The sequence below is a fragment of the Nilaparvata lugens genome, chromosome 11 (assembly GCF_014356525.2).
Source record: "Nilaparvata lugens isolate BPH chromosome 11, ASM1435652v1, whole genome shotgun sequence".
Lineage (NCBI taxonomy): Eukaryota > Metazoa > Arthropoda > Insecta > Hemiptera > Delphacidae > Nilaparvata > Nilaparvata lugens.
In genome coordinates, this window is record NC_052514.1 from 19101420 (window position 1) to 19121842 (window position 20423).

Consider the following 20423-nt stretch of genomic DNA (forward strand, 5'->3'; position numbering starts at 1 on the left):
GTTTTTTCTATTGTCTTATCCTGTCATTGTCGGTAACGAAATTTTAACAACTATTGCACATCCTTCTTTTGTTCTTCGAAATGACAAATTATTTTCTGGAAATTGTGAACTCATTTATGATGATTATTATTGTAGTGAAGTAAGCGAACTTAATGATAAATGTATTGAGCAATTATTAAATGATAGGAATCTAGACGGATGTAGTAAGGTAGTTTTGAAAGACTGAGATTCTTTCATAAAATATGTAGAAATAGTTGATAGTTTTATATTATTTAATTTTAGTACATGTATGGTTCTGAATACTGATGTGAACAAGAATATTACTCTTTTTCTTAATAAAAAAACGCAATTGTTGAAAATTAATAGCTCAGAAACACTGATTGGTTACTACAAACCAAATATATTTTGGGAAAACGAAATTGTACTTCCAACTGAATTTGTAGAAAAAAAACGACTATCCAACCTCAACTTTGATCAAGTACATATTGCTAATATAAATTTTCAAAAACTTGATGTTCTAGATGAGTTACCTCTGACCGATAATCGAAACCTATGTATTATTATTTTGCTTATTTTTACTGTAATTTTATTGATTGTTATAATATTTCTCAAACGGCTATTTATCTGGCACAAACTTTGTAACCTAATGTGTTGTAAATCTGAAGTTGAAAATGATACTGTACAGCGTGAACCAGAACAAATATGCCCCAGACTACCATGTACTTAGTTTATAATACTTAAAATATAATATATGTTTTTTATTTCTTTGAAGCTGAGGGCAGCTTCACTCTTAGGGGGGAGGAGTTACATCTGGTAACACCCAATATTATTGCTGACGCTGTATTCCATTGTAATGCTCGATCATAGTACTTTTAGTCAGTCTACTGCCAAACTTCACCGAGAGCACTTCTCTCTTTTTCGATGTATATTTTATAATTATGTGTTTGAAAATAAAGTTTTCTTTTTAAAAAGGTGTTTGGTTACCCCAGAACTATAACTATAGATGTAGGGTAGCCATTGAAATTATTCTTATCTAAATCTAACCACATTCATTGTTACCAACTTAATTTTTGTTTTCGTGCACTAATCCTCCATATAACCCACCAACTATTTTATGTTGCCATGTTGCAAATCTGGAGTGCAGAAAATTTTTTTCCTGCACTAGAGCGGAAGTGATTCTTTGCGTTCTGTAATCAGTGCAGCAATGGCCACTTTTCAACGCAACTGTAGGGAAATATATTATTTTTATTCATATTCAAGAGTAGCCCTAACAAAAAAAGGCAGTTGAATAATAATAAATTATTTTCTTTGTCTATATTATGTAAATTCATCTACTTTTGCTGTATTGTAAGCTTTTGTATATTTATTATATTGTGTATAAGCCAGTATATTATTGTAATCTACTACATAAATAAAGTACTCAATCAAACAATCAATCAGAGGGAGAGAGTGAGAGACACCCGATCGTGTTTTGTAATTTATATAAATGTAATTTAAATGATGTAATTATTAATTATAAATGATGTAATTTTATATTCAGAGAGTCGACAATAATTTGTTGAAACACTGCCGATTTATGTAGTTACATCACAATATTATTCAAATTGCATTCAATCTTCATTCTCATAGAGTAGCCTACTTAGTAAAATTCGTTGAATAAAATCTATTGCTATTGCTATTTAATAGCAATACTGTCATTTATTGTAAATTAGTGTATAAGCCAATATATTGTAACATCCTGAGACATACATTGAGCCCATACAAACGGGCGACTGTAGAAGCAACATTCGTCCAAATTAACTTGCTACTATTTGCTACTGCTTTGTAGTGAGACTCACTTTAAACTACCAGCATTAGTTGGAAGGTGACAGCGTTGAAGTATACTGACACACAACCAAGCTACACTATGGTGACATTCATCTTGAACTGTCAGCATTAATTAAACGGGAACAGCATCGATACCATTCACGTGATATGCTGACACTCAACCAAGTTGCTCTATAGTGAGATTCAATCTAAACTGTCAACATTGGTTGAAAGTGACTCAAATGCTCATGAGCAAGAGCATGGAGCATAAGGTTTTGCTCATGAGCAAAAGGTAGAAGCAAAAGCATTTGCTCATTTTTATATGAATAAGCTTTACCTTTTACTCTTACCTTATGCTCCTGAACTCTGGAGCAAATGCTCACGTATTTTAGAGATTTTTCAGCAGCTGATACGCTTTGGTAGCCTTAGTTTGTTTTTAAAGCTCACGGAAGCGCTAAATATGCAAATAGGGTGCACCGCTTGTGTTTGCGTCGTCTGCTCTGTATTCTATTTATGAATAGAGTTTTAGGTTAGTTGAGTTTAGAATTTTGAAATAATATAGTGTGAAAAAATGTCATCTCTATAATAATCTTCAGCATATTCTTATAATATCAATAGCCTTCTTATAATCGTCTACACTTTTATCTTCTTAAATACCTATTTCCTGTTTTGTGATGGCTATCTTTAAAACAGGTAGCTTATCTTTTGTATTTATTCTTTTGTGGGGATAATGGTGATATGTATCATGGTTGAATCTAAAAAGAGTTTTATAGTTCTCGACTATTGGTTGTGATCGTATCTGGTATAGTTTCCTCTTCCTCATACGAATTAGTTGAGCCATTTTACTATGAGCAAAAGGTGATAAGCTGCTCAAGACTAGATTCACCTTTTTCGAAGCATTTGCTTCAAAAGTTTAGCAAATGCTCTAGTTTATTCATACAATTTTGAGCAAAAGCTTCTACTTTTGAGCAAATGCTCTAACTATTTTTTTAATGAGCATGAGCAAAAGGTTTTGCTTACGTTTATTCATAGAAAATGAAGCAAATGCTCCATATTTTAGAAGTATAAGCAAATGCTCAACTTTATTCATATGGCCCAATGATGTTTCACGTTGATAATGCTGACTGTTGAAAGTGAACGACACTATAGAGTACCTGGTCATCAATGGATGTATGTGAAGCATAAATGTTATTCATGAGGAGTGCTGAAAGTTAAAAGTGAATCTTCTCACAGTAAGTGTCTAGCTCTCAAAACTTTTCAGCAGGGCTATGAACATTTTCAGGCCAGTCCCTAAACCTACAACAATCAATTAGTTACAGAAGCCTGTAACTATGAATAGATTTTTCATTAGGGGAGAGTTCTTTTAGGAAAGACTCTTCCACTCCCTCCACCACTCTCACTCTTCACACTCACACATACCTTCTACAGAGATTTTGTACTTCTTCTAGCAACCTATTTTTTATAGGAACGGCAAATGGATTTTGAATTTGCCCGGCTATCCTGCCAAGCCTTAACTTACCAAATCGATTGCAGCCAAACATTAATGAACGATTTGGGGGCTCACAGTCTCAACTTACTTTAAAGTCAAGTTTCTTCATTGAATAAAATAATTATAGTTTGGGATAATATCATATTACATAATGTAGGCCTATACATACCTATTACATATCATGTACCTATTCCCTTACATAACATAACCTCACATTTTGCTATGTGAGGATCTGTACTTCTTGATATTATTAATATCAAGATATTGATATTATTGTATCTTGATATTGATTAATATCAATACAGATATTGGTTCTCTGTATAAAAAATAGGCATACAAAATATTTAATTAAGCATTGAATTTATGCTCTACATTAGAATGGGAAATATTAGCTGATAATAATTATATCAAGTTTGGTTCTTGCTTACCATAATTTTGATGTAAAATCTCTAAAAGTGGCACTGATCGGTATGATTTTTTGAAATCAAATGTCATTGTTTGTTCATACTTTATCCTCCTTGTTTGTTCACTATTTTCTAATATTTTACTTTTTGACCTGTGCTTTACTTGCAAAACAATTTAAATACTCAAATACTATCAATCCATAAATAAGTAATAAATTACTTAAAGCATAAACAAATAATAAGTTACTTGAAGTTGAAGCATAAACAAAAACACAAGCAGCTAAAATAGCTTGACACTTGATGACTTGACACTGTATACATAGGTATACAAAATAATATTATGTTACAGTCACTTGTTTACAGTATGGAAACTTGGTTAGTACCTTAGACCAGTTATAGAATAGACACGCTGAGAAGTCTAGCCTCTGAAGCCAACATCTACTGCCAAATCCACCCATCTTGACGTCACAACCAAGCTATGGTGAGGTCCACGTTTTATTGACAGTATTTGATCAACTTTGGTGTTGCTGTCCTTGTCTATTATTCGACAAACCAGGTAGTACTATCCATCTCTTGCTGGTTGCACAACAGCCGGTTAAATTTTAACCGTCATTAATGCTTCGAGAACCAATCACAGAAGCCGTTTTTTCAAAAACACCTTCTCTGATTTGTTCTCGTGGAGTTAATCACGGTTAAAATTTAACCGGCTGTTGTGCAACCGGACCTTACACAACAAACTCAAAAAAAAAATTTATGATTTCATTACGATGCGTGACGTCAAGATGGGTGGATTTGGCTGTAGATGTTGGCTTCATCGACTTTCAGTATGAATATACAATGAGCCGTGTCTATTCTATAACTGGTCTAAGGCTAATACCCTGACGCAAAAATCCGCCATCTTGTTAGGAAGCGCCGCATTGTAATAGTAAATTAATGGTAGGTTCGGATCACTTTAATGATACGGATCAATTGATCTTGTTCACTGCCACGAGCGGGGCCGCGGAATTGGAAATATCTGGAACTCAAAATATCAATGTTAAATGTCCTATGCTTGAAAACTGTTGCTGGGTGGAACTCCGAATATTTGTCAGACAGCGGAATTGGAAATTTCCGGAACTCGAAATATGTTGCTAGGCGGAATTGGGAGTATCTGGAACTCAAATTATTTGTTTGTCAGATGGCGGAATTGGAAATATCTGAAACTCAGAATATCAGTGCCAAAGTGGGAGTACTGGTAATGTGTTTGTTATTGAGAAATGGTTCAAGTCTGACTTATTTTCTGGAATGATATGGACTAATTAGCCCACTCAGGGTAATTCATAGCTCATTATATATTAATTTTCAATGGAAATATTGGACTTAAACTTTAAACAGTAGAAACAACTTGGCTGATCTTTTTGGACTTGTTTTTCATTATCAAAATTTGGGAATAGAATACTTTTGGACCTGGTCTGTCTTTCTTTTTCAATTATATTCATTATATTCATACATATTATGCAAACTTTCAAAACTCTGTTATCTGTTTCAACAAACAAGACTGACGACTGTTGATGTGTTGATGAATTTATTTTAGGTTAACTATAGAACCCTTCATTTTGTTTTGCGATAAATTTGTTTCATCCCACACCTACACAGCCTCGCTAATAACGATCGATATTGTGAATTCGATATATTTCCAATTCCACATACTTCCAATTCCACCAGCTGACAAGATATTTTGAGTTCCGCCGGTTTGCACGATATTCGGAGTTCCACCTGTCAACATATTCGGAGTTCCATATATTTCCAATTCCGGCCAGCTGCAAGATATTTTGAGTTCCAGATATTCCCAATTCATGCGACCCCCACGAGCCAATCAGAAGACCAGGATTGGAACCTTACAATGGGCCATAAATGAATAAAGTTGAGCATTTGCTTATACTTCTAAAATATGGAGCATTTGCTTCATTTTCTATGAATAAACGTGAGCAAAACCTTTTGCTCATGCTCATCAAAAAAATAGTTTGAGCATTTGCTCAAAAGTGAAAGGTTTTGTTCAAAATTGTATGAATAAACTAGAGCATTTGCTCAACTTTTGAAGCAAATGCTTCAAAAAAAGGTGAGTCTAGTCTTGAGCAGCTTATCACATTTTGCTCATAGTAAAATGGCTCAACTAATTCGTATGAGGAAGAGGAAACTATACCAGATACGATCACAACCAATAGTTGAGAACTATAAAACTCTTTTTAGATTCACCCATGATACATATCACCATTATCCCTACAAAAGAATAAATACAAAAGATAGCAGCTACCTGTTAAAACACTACAGCTACCTGTATAAAGATAGTCATCACAAAATAGGAAATAGGTATTTGAGAAGATGAAAGTGTAGACGATTATAAGAATATGCTGAAGATTATTATAGAGATGACATTTTTTCACACTATATTATTTCAAAATTCTAAACTCAACTAACCTAAAACTCTATTCATAAATAGAATACAGAGCAGACGACGCAAACACAAGCGGTGCACCCTATTTGCATATTTAGCGCTTCCGTGAGCTATAAAAACAAACTAAAGCCTTGTACACACGTCCGTACAGATTCGCGCGAACAATCGTATGTACATATGCCTCAACATTCACTGTACGTCCTTGTGGACGCGATCCACGTATGCCTCGGCATTCAAAAAGCTATCTGATTTGCAGACGACACGAAGACATGGTAGATGTAGATTTTCCACATGACAACAATGGCGTCATTCCATCATTGAAGATAGTTATCACAAATTGCAGCAGTATCATTTTATTTCAATGACTTATATAATAAAATCAAAAATAAAACTTGACAAACGATTTTGGTGGGTTGAACGATTGTAGGTTGAAGTAAGGAAATAAATGACTTGGAACATGTGAGTTTTGAAGTGTAACCCTTAAAAATAGTCAATAGGTGATCTGATAGTTACTTTTGTTAAAAAAAAACTACATGAATTATTGCAAGTTCAGAAGAATTTATATATTTTTATACACTGCCAAAACATCTCAGAGGAAATTTTTTGGGTTTAGAATAACAATAATAAACCTAGACAATAAAAATTTGAGCTTGTTTATTATGAAGTTTAATATAAAAGTGGAAAAATGCTAGATAAAAGGATTCACAATAATAGAAATAGTGTTTATGATGACAATCATCATGAAAAATTATTTTGATTAAAATTGATTGGTCATTTTGATAAAATCATTTTGGTTTAGTAATTTTCTCCAGTATTTAATTCAGATTATCAAATTAGAACACCCATCCACAAATTCACAAACTTCTTCTTCAGGAACAGGTTCAGCAGAGGTGTTATCAATAATGCTGCGGTAAAACTCAAGTTGTTGATTCTCTCTCCAATTCGCTCCAAAATGATTTGTAAGGAGTTTTTCAACATCCTTCTTTTTTTCTAGTGACACCAAGTTCTTCTTCTCGATTATGTCAGGGTTCAATCCATTCATTAACACTCCTTTCTTTGTAAGGACCTGGCTCTTCCCCAAATCTGTCCGGTAAGTACTTTCTCCCCTTGTGAGAATGTTGGGAGTGCGTTTTGCCTTTTTGAAAATTATTCTTTTGGATTGAGAAATTTGGAAGTTCCAGCTCGTTAGGTTTTTAAATTGTGACCGTGCCAATTTACGAAAGTCCCCCACCTCACAGTCAATACCAACTCTCTTCACCATTGCATATTCGGATATTATTTTCACGACATCCTCAGGCTTGATGATCTCTTCAATCTTTTTCATTCTACGTTCAATGTTTCCAAAAACTCTATCTGGGGGTAAAAAGCTATGGCCTGTTACCGGAAAAACCAATTCAACTTCTTCTATGTTGTTGGGTGCAAAACACCAGAGCCATGAGTGACACATGGCTACAAGGATAGAGTTTTTATTTTGACCCCCACAACCATCAGAGATCAGTCTCACTTTTTTATATAAGGTCAAATCAGTACTTCGCAGACAGTCAAAGACACATGATGAAATAAGGTTGGAGTCCTTTGAATACTCATTCTCAGTCCAACAGTAGGACGTTACTGTTGAAGGGTTCAATGGCCCTCTGCTGTGTCCCTTCACAACTGTAAAATTCTGAAAATAGAACTGGCGGCTGTAGTATGTTGATTGATCGGGTATCTTAGGAAGTGCCAAATTTTTTTGGCAATCAAATGACAATATTAAGATGTCATTGTCTTTTTCTTGAAGTTTTTTGTAAAATGCTTTGTAGCGCAGACGATGTACCCGTTTTTCTGTTAAGAGCTCATTTTTCTTCACAGCATCCATTTCACATTTGATTTTCTCTCTGAGGCTTAAACACGTAGAGCATACATCGGTTCTTGGCGTGCCAAAACCAATATTGTATTGTGTGTTGAAAATCTTTCGGAAAAAGGATAGTTTTACTGCCAAGTTTTTATTTTTTGATGAGTAAATTCTCCATAGTTTTTTTACATTAAGATCACTGGGAAGATACTTTCGGCAGCTTCTCTCCCTACAATAGTGAGATTCAACACATTTCAATGTGTTGATAAAATTCATAATACTGATTTTTTGTGTTGAGTACTTCTCTTTCTTGCGAAACCCTCCTCTTCTTTCAACTACTTCACCATTTTTTTTCAACTCATTTGTGATATTATTGACACGAAATCGGGATACGCCTAGAATTGATAAAAAACTGTTCATACAGACTGGCACTTTATCTCCTGCTGTAGTTTTGACGAAATATTTTGTAGTCCTCAGTAGTTGTGATTTTTCTTTAGTTTTGTGTTCTCTTGATCTCCTCCTCTGAACGTTCTTTATTTCCACATTTCGAAGAATAAAATTATTTTGGTGTTGGCGTTCCGGGCGTTTGTAGAATAAACCATGGAATTTTTGTACGTCTCTCATTGTTAATGTGCGGCACTGGAATGCCCCAGTAAAGTGGTTGCATTTGGGGAATTCTGGCATCTGTGATGGCTTGTGTCTGGAACAGAAAGAAACAAATTTTACCTTCTTGTAAAAATTGTTTCCTTCTGATCAGTTTTGACAGTGTATAACTCAAACATTAAATTTTATTAAAACAGTATAAGAAAAGTGAGGTTAGACCTATACTTTCTTGTAGGAACCCTTTAGAGAAGCTTTTTCCCTTAAATTATGCAGTTCTAGATTTGTTAATCATGATACAAATTATTATTTATTCCATGCATGTTTCTATTTAAATATTTGACAATCCACATATCCTACAAAATTACAAAAATCCTACAATTTACAATTAGTTATTGGATCACAATTTGATTTGTCATTCATTAACCTAATTCATTTGAATTAGGTTATGACGCCTTCAATGTTTACGTTTTGCCTCACCCGTATGGCAAAATCGCGTCCACACGTACATTCAATGCTCGCCCGAGGCGCCTTTGAGCACGCCAAAATACCGACAGGGTTCCGGTTCGCCCACATGCCTCAGCGAACAGTGTCCACACGTGCGAATGCAAGCCCATACACGTATGCTCACCCGAGGCAAACGTACGTGTGTACACCGTTTAAGGCTACCAAAGCGTATCAGCTGATGAAAAATCTCTAAAATACGTGAGCATTTGCTCCAGAGTTCAGGAGCATAAGGTAAGAGTAAAAGGTAAAGCTTATTCATATAAAAATGAGCAAAAGCTTTTGCTTCTACCTTTTGCTCATGAGCAAAACCTTATGCTCCATGCTCTTGCTCATGAGCATTTGCTCTGGTTTTATTCATATGGGCCAATGTCACGTGAAGTGTCTGGTACTTAGACCAGTTATAGAATAGACACGGCCAATTGTATATTCATACTAAAAGTCGATGAAGCCAACATCTACTGCCAAATTTGCCCACCTTGACGTCACAACAGTGACGTCACGCATTGTATGGACATTGTTAAACAATGCATTGTTGTTAAACATAGCTTTTTTCCATAGCAGATTATCATTTATGACAATGATAATCTCCTGCGCAGCATATAATTGCACTGGAATTTTTAGGAAAAAAGTGGAATATCTTTTCATGTGTAAGTTGAAATTTATACACATAAATATTGTAAGTTGTAACTGTTATCCTTGGTTATGATGTAAGTGAACTCAATGCAGCATGACAATAAATTAGTTTTGTTTGCTACCGTACCTTATTATTTTCAAAACACATTATAACTTTGAAGCCGATATCACATAACACATCATAAATTTACATATATCGTTTTTGCCCGTAGCTAGAAATAACCTAAAAACACCATGAATCTGAAATAGACACAATCTGAAAGTTTTCAATACGATGCGTGACGTCACTGTTTTGACGTCAAGGTGGGCGAATTTGGCAGTAGATTTTGGCTTCAGAGGCTAGACTTCCCAGCGTGTCTATTCTATAACTGGACTAAGATGTATACTGTGGTCAAGTGCAGCAGTGCACAGTGCAGGTGCAGGGTAGAGATGGGAAGTTCGGATCACTTTACTGATTCGGGTCAGTCGTTCACGTTCACTGTCGCGACCCGTTCAAAAAGACCGGTTCAATTGAACGGTTAATTTCCTATAGTTTTCCTATAAACAAACAAAAAAAAAAAAGGTTCACCACAGTTGATGTGTAAAGACAGTAAAAACAGGGGTTTACCCCAGTTGATGAACGGGTCAAATGAACGGGTTTTTTGAATAAATGTGATCCGGATCACTCGTTCACCTTAATGACCCGTTCAATTCGAACGGGTCATGACCGAACCACAGAATATACAGAATGGAAACTTGTAATCAATCGCCCATCTAACCAATGCTTTTTACATGACCCCTATACTAAACACGTCACGTGACCTTGGAAAGTTCCAATCCTGGTCTTCTGATTGGCTCGTGGCAGTGAACGAGATCAATTGATCCGGATCATTAAAGTGATCCGAACCTACCATCAATACTATTACAATGCGGCGCTTCCTAACAAGATGGCGGATTTTGGCGTCAGGATTTAGCCAAGTTTCCGTACTGTATGTATACTGTGACCGAACGACACATCTCTAGTGCAGGGTGCAGCAGGAGCGAGGCCGAGCACGACGCCACACACACGCCACAAAATAATGGTAATTGGTAAACAAAATCATGAATCCAGTAAGATTTATCAATTTACTTATTGTTTATCATATAACTGGGTTCCAGCACAATTAATTCATTTTGTATGACAGCAATTTTTTTTAAATCTAAAATTGCTCTCACAATATCTCACTACTGAAAAGGGCCACTTTATTACTGAACATTATTAACTTGTTTGTTTTTATAGAGGCTCAGTAATTCATAGCTTCCTAATTCTTGGTAAGATTGTAATCTTGGGCCTTCTTAGAATATTGTAAAATTTCTTCAGTGAATTTTGATGCTTTTATTTACTATACTAATAAGAGAAGCAATGTTGTAACAGGTCTTGATAAATAAATCTAAGTTTAGTTTTATACTCTTTTATTGAGGTTAAGGGTTTATTTCAAATTGTCCATTAGCTTAGGCTATTTCAACTTTTGTGTATGTTATATAACATTATCATTGGGCTATATTCAAATAATTTAATAATATCAACTTATTGCTACGGTATTTAAAAAGAAAAGCTTAACTTTCATAACCTCTGAACCATAATAATTAAAGAGACAGGTATGTTCTTCAAATTTAATAGGTAAGACAACTTATTCAAGTTTTCATAGACTCAAATGTAGTATAATACTAGTTGTAGTTTGGTGAACAGTAGACCTCACGCAGTTTTCTTATCCATAAGTATTGTCATAGCCACCTCTAAAACAAGGCCCCGGCCTACGATATTGCAACGTCGCAGTGTAGGCCTAGAATCGAATATATGATTGGTGAAAAAGATCAGCTGGTATTTTCTAAAATCTTTTTCACCAATCATGTATCAGATTCTAGGCCTACACTGTGACGTTGCAATATCGTAGGCCGGGGCCTTCTATTAGAGGTGGCTATGGTATTGTCGATCTTTCCCCTCAGGGAGAAAAAGTTGTATTTTTTCACCCTAGATGTACAAATAACTATTTATACAACCTCCACTTTCTCATAAATGAAACACTGGACCCTGGTTATCCCCTATTCTAAAGTTAGCTACTATGGGTGTAAGTGCACGTCCAGTACCAACATACCTATTATCAAATTTTTGGTTGGGATCGATTTAGTATGTTATTTTGAGCACAAAATCACAAAAATTAAACGGCGCTCACTATTGTTTTTTAAATAAACTAAGTTCAAAGTAGCACAATTTTACATGCATTTAACCTATGAGTAGCAGTCATTTTGATTATTTAAATCATCAAATTATGATATTCCTAATCTGAGTTTTTCTAACCCAAAGCTTTTCCTAACCTAAGCTTGCCTAACATAAAGCTTTTCCTAACCTAACGCTTTTCCTAACCTAAAGCTTTTCCTAACCTACAGCTTTTTCTAACCTTAGCTACTTATAGGATAAATGCATGTAAAGAACTTTGAACTTAGTTTATTTCAAAAACAATAGTGAGCGCCGTTTAATTTTTGTGATTTTGTGCTCAAAATAACATACTAAATCGATCCCAGCCAAAAATTTGATGACAGGTATGTTGGCACTGGACGTGCACTTTAGCCGCTACGATGTTCCATTTAACCAGTAGGGTATCCTTGTTCTTTGCAGATAAAGTCTGAGCCAAGAGACATGGATGAAGACGTGGCAGCCATCAAAGAAGAGATTGATATAGACTACACCATGTCCTGGCTTTGCAAGCAGGAAGTTGACGAACAGGTAACTTTATTGCTAAGGATGATAACATTAAGGCTGTGCAAAAACTAAAAAAACTTTCTACTATAGTAAGTTAAAGTCCACGTTATAATGGCAGTGATTGAAGATAGGAAAACAGTGTTGACGATCTTCTGCCTTGATTAATCATATTTCTACATTGTTAAAAACGGATTTGGTAACGTTGTGGGTATGGAAAAGGATAGCGCTATCATATTTGTCGAATGATAGACAAGGATAGCTACACCAATGTTAATCAAATACTGCCATTATAATGTAGACCTTACTATAGTGATATTTTTTCTTTCCTTGCCTTATTACCATAGGTAAGGAAAGTATCGTATTGCTTTCCAAAAAAATTAAAGTACCCCAAATTCAAGTTATCTATACGTTTCAAGGTCCCCTGAGTCCAAAAACATGATTCGACAATCATGTCTTGTTGAAAAAACAAGTTTTTTCGACTTGTATAACCTAACTTACTTTCGAGCTATCACAATGAAAGAGTTTTCTCAGGATTTTTCTGATCATTACTTTTTGAGGTATGAGCGCATCAAGTTTAAATTTCTGGTGCAGATCATTTCAAATTTGATTACTAAATAAATTCATAAAACAAAGGATAAATTCTTTATGGAATTGTTGATTGAATATACCAAAATTTCCTCAAAATATAAATTTTTGAGAAAATTATTCAATTTACTAGAGATGACCAAAAATAACTAAAAGTTAGGTTTAGTACTAACTAAAAGTTATTTTTGGAAAATTGAATAACTTTCTCAAAAATTGATATTTTCAGAAACTTTTGTTCTATTCAATCAACAATACCATGAATAATTTATCCTTGAATCATGGATTTATCTTTTACCGAATTTGAAATGATCTGTGCTAAAAATTTGAAATTAAGGCGCTCATATCTCATAAATTAATGATCGGAAAAATGTTTTACGAGAAAACTTTTTTATTTTAATAGATTGATAGTATATAAATAAAAAAACTTTGAAAAATATTACCAGTTGAATTGTTTAGTCCTTGCACAGCCTCAAATCTATCCTTGTGTGAGGGTAATGAGAGATGAGCAGACCTACAGCTTTAGGTGGGTTTACTTGTTACTTGTTCATTCTTTGCCGCAGTCGGTGACCGGGAAATTGTCAATATTTCCTCATGCTTGAGGAGGTCAGTGAATGTTGTCAGCTGCACGTCCTGCCAGCTGCTGATAGGTGTGGTCCCGGATGTACTCTGACTGTCTGATAATGCCAGTACGGCCTGGCTGTCAGATAATGCTTCAATGCAGCAGAAAAGAACCTTTCGTCTTCCAGGGCCTTCAAGGTAGCCGGTAACAGGTTATAGACGTAGGCTCCCGCATAGGCTGGTGAGTTTTCATATTTTTTCAGTCGGTGATGTGGAAGGTCTATGTTTTTGGAATTCCTTGCTCTTTATCCATGCCTGTCGCCCCGCTGTCGTGGTTTAGCTTTCCTTACCAGAATCGTTGCTTCTAGGAAGTACAGAGAGATCACGGTGAGTAGTTTGTATTTTTTGAAGAGTGGTCTACAGTGCTCTGTCATTCCAAGAATAGTTCTAAGTGCTCTCTTTTGTAGTATGTAAGGAGGATATGGAACGGCGGGAGATGCCTCCACCAAATATGTAAGCACGATATGCCTACACCAAATATGTAAGGGGAAAAGAACTATGAATACAAGAAATGAACAGAATAACTAGAACTTTAATGAGTATTTAACATATTTACATTTGAACAAAACAAGATTAATTTGATTATAAGACAATATTTGATATGAATTAATGGGGAAAACACTCGCTTGCTGCTAATGAGGATTCAATGTTTGTGGCTATGAAAATTTAAGAACAAATGATTCAGTAGTCACCTACCTTTTTGAAATAGCTTCCCACTTTGTCATCCACTGGTATTTCGCGACTTTAGTATTTAAAAAAAAAAATATTAACTGAACCAATGAATAGGCTCAGAACTCGTCTCCCCCAACAATACAATTATTTTTATACTGCCCGATCTGTGACAGAATAATTGAACTATCAAACGAACCGAAATCCAGCCTTTTTCACTGGATCAGCCGGACTTAACTTTCAGTCCTATCGAACGAGCTCACACACTGACAACCAAAAGTAAAATTTTGGGTATTGAATATAACTCAGTCAATGCCAAACATGAAGCCATTTCAAGTACATATTTTTATCTGTCGCACAAGCGGCACGTTTGTTATTAAAAATAAAAGAGAAGCTACATTAATTTGGACAACAAATGAAATAAACAATCTTTCTGTCGATGACAAAAATTGTTCAAAGACAAAAACACTGTTCATTAAACTTTTACAATCTAAAACTCTAAAATCCTGATCAATATGAGATAAATATAATTATGATTCATATATATGTCCCATATGACCAGGTGACAAGTATTAGTTGAGTATCTAAAATCCTGATCAATATGAGATAAATATAATTATGATTCATATATATGTCCCATATGACCAGGTGACAAGTATTAGTTGAGTTGTATTTGTGATGCTGAACTCCAGGCCACTATGCCATATCTCATGTGGGAGGCAAATAGGGCATGCTATATGTAGTTAGTTCTGTCTTTTCTCTTGTTATACTTGTCAGTCGTCGAATCACATAAATTGCAGATGATAACTTCTCACTTAGTTGTTCAATGTGCGGCTGTCATGTTAGGTTCTGGTCGATGATGATTTCCAAGAATCTTGTATGTCTGTGTGGTTTGCTTATTTGGAGAAACTTCCGGACTATTGTTTATAAGTTGGAATTTTATGTACACAGAGAGTCCACGCGGCGAGAAAACCGGGAATTGTACGTGAATTTCATTTGGGCGGGAAATGTACGGAAATTTTTTGACACTTCCGTGAACTAGCTAATTGTATATTGATTAAGGACAGTGTTTAAATTTAGCCAGTGGATGAGTGGTGTTGTCTATTAGTTATGGATGATGCAGGTTGGTGTATCGATGTGGCGTTTTATAAATATAGTGTATCGATACGGCGTTTTATCGGTGCCGTGTATCGATAGGTTCTATCGGAACGAGGAGGTTTCTTTCGATGCTCAATTTTTCAGTTAATTTTACATAAAGTACGCTAAATTTTACATCTTAATTAACATCAAACAAATACCCGTGGGGCTTCATTTCGGCAGGGGAACTGAAATTCAGACGAAATCTTTCATCCTGTATAACTTGGTAACTAAGCATTTTCGGTCCTATGTTAATTAGAACATTTTTTCTTCTTTTGATGAGAGGAATCACGTCCTGACTTATAGGCACCTTTTTTCAGAACACTTTGTATTCCTTGGATACATAAGAGAAGTCCAGAACCAATTTTTGCCTGCAAAATTCCCTTGTGCTAGATACAGAATGGCCCAAACACCTCGTATTTTCATTTTCAGTTAATTTCCTAGTTTTCGGCTTATTTCCGCCAAATCCAGTCGTCGGACGATTGAATTTGCTGTCGTCTTTTTTCAGATTTCAAAATTCTGAATAAAATGAAATCACTTGTAGTATCGGGTGCTCTAAACTGTGGTTGTATGAAGGTGGCATTTAACAGATTTCAAACTTGATGTGTGTCCGTTACTGAATGGTTGTTCTGTGTCAGGCACAGATTCTCTCTTTCAACTGTACACTTCTTGCCTCTTTCTTCGTTGATTATCTTCCACAGTTCTTTTATTTTGTTATCTGTCTGGTATATTTTGTTACTGATGAAGCTTTTATACCACTAGTTCATATAAGTATTTCAGTTCTAAGAAAGTATTCTTGTCCTCTTGTGAGCCTATTAGAATTAATTGGTTTTGAGCATGGTTTAGACAGTCTTTCAAGGCTATATAGTCTCTCTATCCCAGAAAGCATAGTTTTTCTTATAGTTATTTTTTTGGGCTCTCTTGGCATGACCTCATCTATATTTTTGTGCATTATTTGAGCAAAGGCCTTGTACTTGGCTTCGACTGATTTTAGTTCCATTACCTGTCTCCAATCCTCCATACCAAGTCTTTGTTTGAGTCTCCTCATATTGTGGTTTGAGTAATTTCTGCTGTATTTTTTGTACTTTACTGTTTTCCTGTTTTTTTCGACCTTGATATTGCAGAGTATTGATTTGTGGTCTGAGATTTGAGTCTGTTGCACACAAGAGATGGAAATGTACTTAAAATCTACCACCTGAACATTCAAAGAGGCCTGCAAGGGAAAATAGACAGACTGGAAATAGAACTGGAGCTGTGCTCACCTGATATTGTCATCCTTACAGAGCAAGGCAAAAGACGAGATGAACTAACAACCACCAACATTCCAGGATACTCACTTGTCTCATATTTTTGCCGCCAAAAACTCATCTGGGGTGGAGTAGCAATAATTTATAAAAGGGAAGACAGCCAGTACTCAGTAGCAGAGATCACTCCAAAAGAATCACATCATCCAATAGAACAAGTGTTTGAGATAGATAGCTCTTGCAAAAATACTGCTGAAAAATTCAAATTATTCATAGTAGGAACCTACAGATCTCCGATTCCTGGAACAGTAAAAGAGTATTTCACTCGCATTGGATCTTTATTGCACGATTATTCAGTAAAATTTCACAGAATCCTGATAATCAGTGACAAATAACAGAAAGTGTAAGCCTTAAAGAGTTAAAAAACATCCTAACTCAGCACGGCTGTAGTGCATGCAATCTACCGGCAATCAGAATAACTTCCACTTCAGCAAGAAGAGTATAGATGGCTGCTATCATAACATACCATCCGACAAAATAATGGTATATGTGCAACAGACTTAAATCTCAGACCACAAATCAATACTCTGCAATATCAAGGCCGAAAAAAAACAGGAAAACAGTAAAATACAAATACAGCAGAAATTACTCAAACCACAATATGAGGAGACTCAAACAAAGACTTGGTATGGAGGATTGGAGACAGGTAATGGAACTAAATCAGTCGAAGCCAAGTACAAGGCCTTTGCTCAAATAATGCACAAAATATAGATGAGGTCATGCCAAGAGAGCCCAAAAAAAATAACTATAAGAAAAACTATGTTTTCTGGGATAGAAAGACTATAGCCTTGAAAGACAGTCTAAACCATGCTCAACTCAAAACCAATTAATTCTAATAGGCTCACAAGAGGACAAGAATACTTTCTTAGAACTGAAATGCTTATATGAACTAGAGGTAAAAAACAAGAAGAGGAGGTTCATCAATAACAAAATATACCAGACAGATAACAAAATGAAAGAACTGTGGAAGATAATCAACGAAGAAAGAGGCAAGAAGTGTACAGTTGAAAGAGAGAATCTGTGCCTGACACAGAATAACCATTCAGTAACGAATACACATCAAGTTTGAAATATGTTAAATGCCACCTTCATACAACCACAGTTTAGAGCACCCGATACTGCAACACAGAACTGCACAACAAAATTGGATGGAACACCAGTACTCAGCAAATTCAAAACAGTCACAAATACAGAGCTGAGTAGCCTTATCAAGAAGTTGAAATCTAACAATTCCGCAGGCTATGACGACATTACAGGCAAAATGTTAAGAAGCTGTGAGCAAGAACAGAAGACTCCTCTACTTCACATAGTAAATTCATCCATAGAACAAGCAGACCTTCACAAAGCCTCGATTTTTCCAAAATATGAAAAACGTGATAAGACGGATCCTAAAAACTACAGGCCAATTGCTAACCTCCCACAAGTATCTAAAATAATAGAACGTGCTATCTATGAACAACTCATAAAACATCTCGAAGAATATAATCTAATAACCAGGCACCAACATGGATTCAGAAAGGGATGCAGCACATCGACAGCGGTCTCGGAGCTATGCAACAACATAAACAAACTATGGGGAGAGAAAAAACTGTGACTGGTATCTTCATCGACCTCCAAAGAGCTTTCGACAATCTAAATTGGGATATACTAAAACAGAAACTGAGAAATCTCAATGTAACTGGAAGAGCTCTCCAATGGTTAGAGGACTACCTCTGAAACAGAGGTAACTAACTCAATATGTCGAGTTAGACCATCACAAAGAAAACAGCATTATCCAGTTTAAATCCTCACTGGATAATGCTGTTTTCTTTGTGATGGTCTAACTCGACATATTGAGTTAGTTACCTCTGTTTCAGAGGTAGTCCTCTAACCATTGGAGAGCTCTTCCAGTTACATTGAGATTTCTCAGTTTCTGTTTTAGTATATCCCAATTTAGATTGTCGAAAGCTCTTTGGAGGTCAATGAAGATACCAGTCACAGTTTTTTCTCTCCCCATAGTTTGTTATGTTGTTGCATAGCTCCGAGACCGCTGTCGATGTGCTGCATCCCTTTCTGAATCCATGTTGGTGCCTGGTTATTAGATTATATTCTTCGAGATGTTTTATGAGTTGTTCATAGATAGCACGTTCTATTATTTTAGATACTTGTGGGAGGTTAGCAATTGGCCTGTAGTTTTTAGGATCCGTCTTATCACGTTTTCATATTTTGGAAAAATCGTAGGCTTTGTGGAAGGGCTGCTTGTTCTATGGATGAATTTACTATGTGGAGTAGAGGAGTCTTCAGTTCTTGCTCACAGCTTCTTAACATTTTGCCTGTAATGTCGTCATAGCCTGCGGAATTGTTAGATTTCAACTTCTTGATAAGGCTACTCAGCTCTGTATTTGTGACTGTTTTGAATTTGCTGAGTACTGGTGTTCCATCCAATTTTGTTGTGCAGTTCTGTGTTGCAGTATCGGGTGCTCTAAACTGTGGTTGTATGAAGGTGGCATTTAACATATTTCAAACTTGATGTGTATTCGTTACTGAATGGTTATTCTGTGTCAGGCACAGATTCTCTCTTTCAACTGTACACTTCTTGCCTCTTTCTTCGTTGATTATCTTCCACAGTTCTTTCATTTTGTTATCTGTCTGGTATATTTTGTTATTGATGAACCTCCTCTTCTTGTTTTTTACCTCTAGTTCATATAAGCATTTCAGTTCTAAGAAAGTATTCTTGTCCTCTTGTGTGCCTATTAGAATTAATTGGTTTGAGTTGAGCATGGTTTAGACTGTCTTTCAAGGCTATAGTCTCTCTATCCCAGAAAACATAGTTTTTCTTATAGTTATTTTTTGGGCTCTCTTGGCATTACCTCATCTATATTTTTGTGCATTATTTGAGCAAAGGCCTTGTACTTGGCTTCGACTGATTTTAGTTCCATTACCTGTCTCCAATCCTCCATACCAAGTCTTTGTTTGAGTCTCCTCATATTGTGGTTTGAGTAATTTCTGCTGTATTTTTTGTACTTTACTGTTTTCCTGTTTTTTTCGACCTTGATATTGCAGAGTATTGATTTGTGGTCTGAGATTTGAGTCTGTTGCACACATACCATTATTTTGTCGGATGGTATGCTATGATAGCAGCCATCTATACTTGTTGCTGAAGTGGGAGTTATTCTGGTTGCCGGTAGATTGCATGCACTACAGCCGTGCTGAGTTAGGATGTTTTTAACTCTATAAGGCCTACACTTCCTGTTACTAGTGTCACGGATTATCAGGATTCTGTGTGATTTTACTGAGTAATCGTGCAATAAAGATCCAATGCGAGTGAGAAACTCACTTACTGTTCCAGGAATCGGAGATCTGTAGGTTCCTACTATAAATAATTTGAATTTTTCAGCTGTATTTTTGCAAGAGCTATCTATCTATCTCAAACACTTGTTCTATTGTATGATGAGATTCTTTTGGAGTGATCTCTGCTACTGAGTACTGGCTGTCTTCCCTTTTATAAATTATTGCTACTCCACCCCAGATGAGTTTTTGGCTGCAAAAATATGAGACAAGTGAGTATCCTGGAATGTTGGTGGTTGTTAGTTCATATCGTCTTTGGCCGTGCTCTGTAAGGATGACAATATCAGGTGAGCACAGCTCCAGTTCTATTTCCAGTCTGTCCATTTTCCCTTGCAGGCCTCTTTGAATGTTCAGGTGGTA

The 20423-nt window shown here is 35.7% G+C and overlaps 2 protein-coding genes across 4 annotated transcripts in view; one reads left to right on the forward strand and one right to left on the reverse strand.

Annotated features, from left to right (window-relative positions):
• Positions 1–20423, reverse strand: part of LOC111064108 (gastrula zinc finger protein XlCGF57.1-like) — an 85916-nt gene that overhangs the window by 40672 nt on the left and 24821 nt on the right. For 2 of the 3 annotated variants that reach the window (XM_039437775.1, XM_039437776.1), the window contains exon 1: positions 3724–4083. The exons of the other annotated variant lie outside the window; for it this stretch is intronic. In XM_039437775.1, coding sequence (XP_039293709.1) covers positions 3724–3726 — 3 coding nt within the window. In that variant the 5' untranslated portion in view covers positions 3727–4083. Of the gene's footprint in view, positions 1–3723; positions 4084–20423 lie in introns of those variants that run through there. 3 annotated transcript variants of the gene reach the window in all.
• Positions 10714–20423, forward strand: part of LOC111064105 (nucleoplasmin-like protein ANO39) — a 37833-nt gene continuing 28123 nt past the window's right edge. Inside the window, exons 1-2 of the mRNA XM_022351778.2 lie at positions 10714–10793; positions 12340–12447. Coding sequence (XP_022207470.2) covers positions 10785–10793; positions 12340–12447 — 117 coding nt within the window. The 5' untranslated portion in view covers positions 10714–10784. The remainder of the gene's footprint in view (positions 10794–12339; positions 12448–20423) is intronic.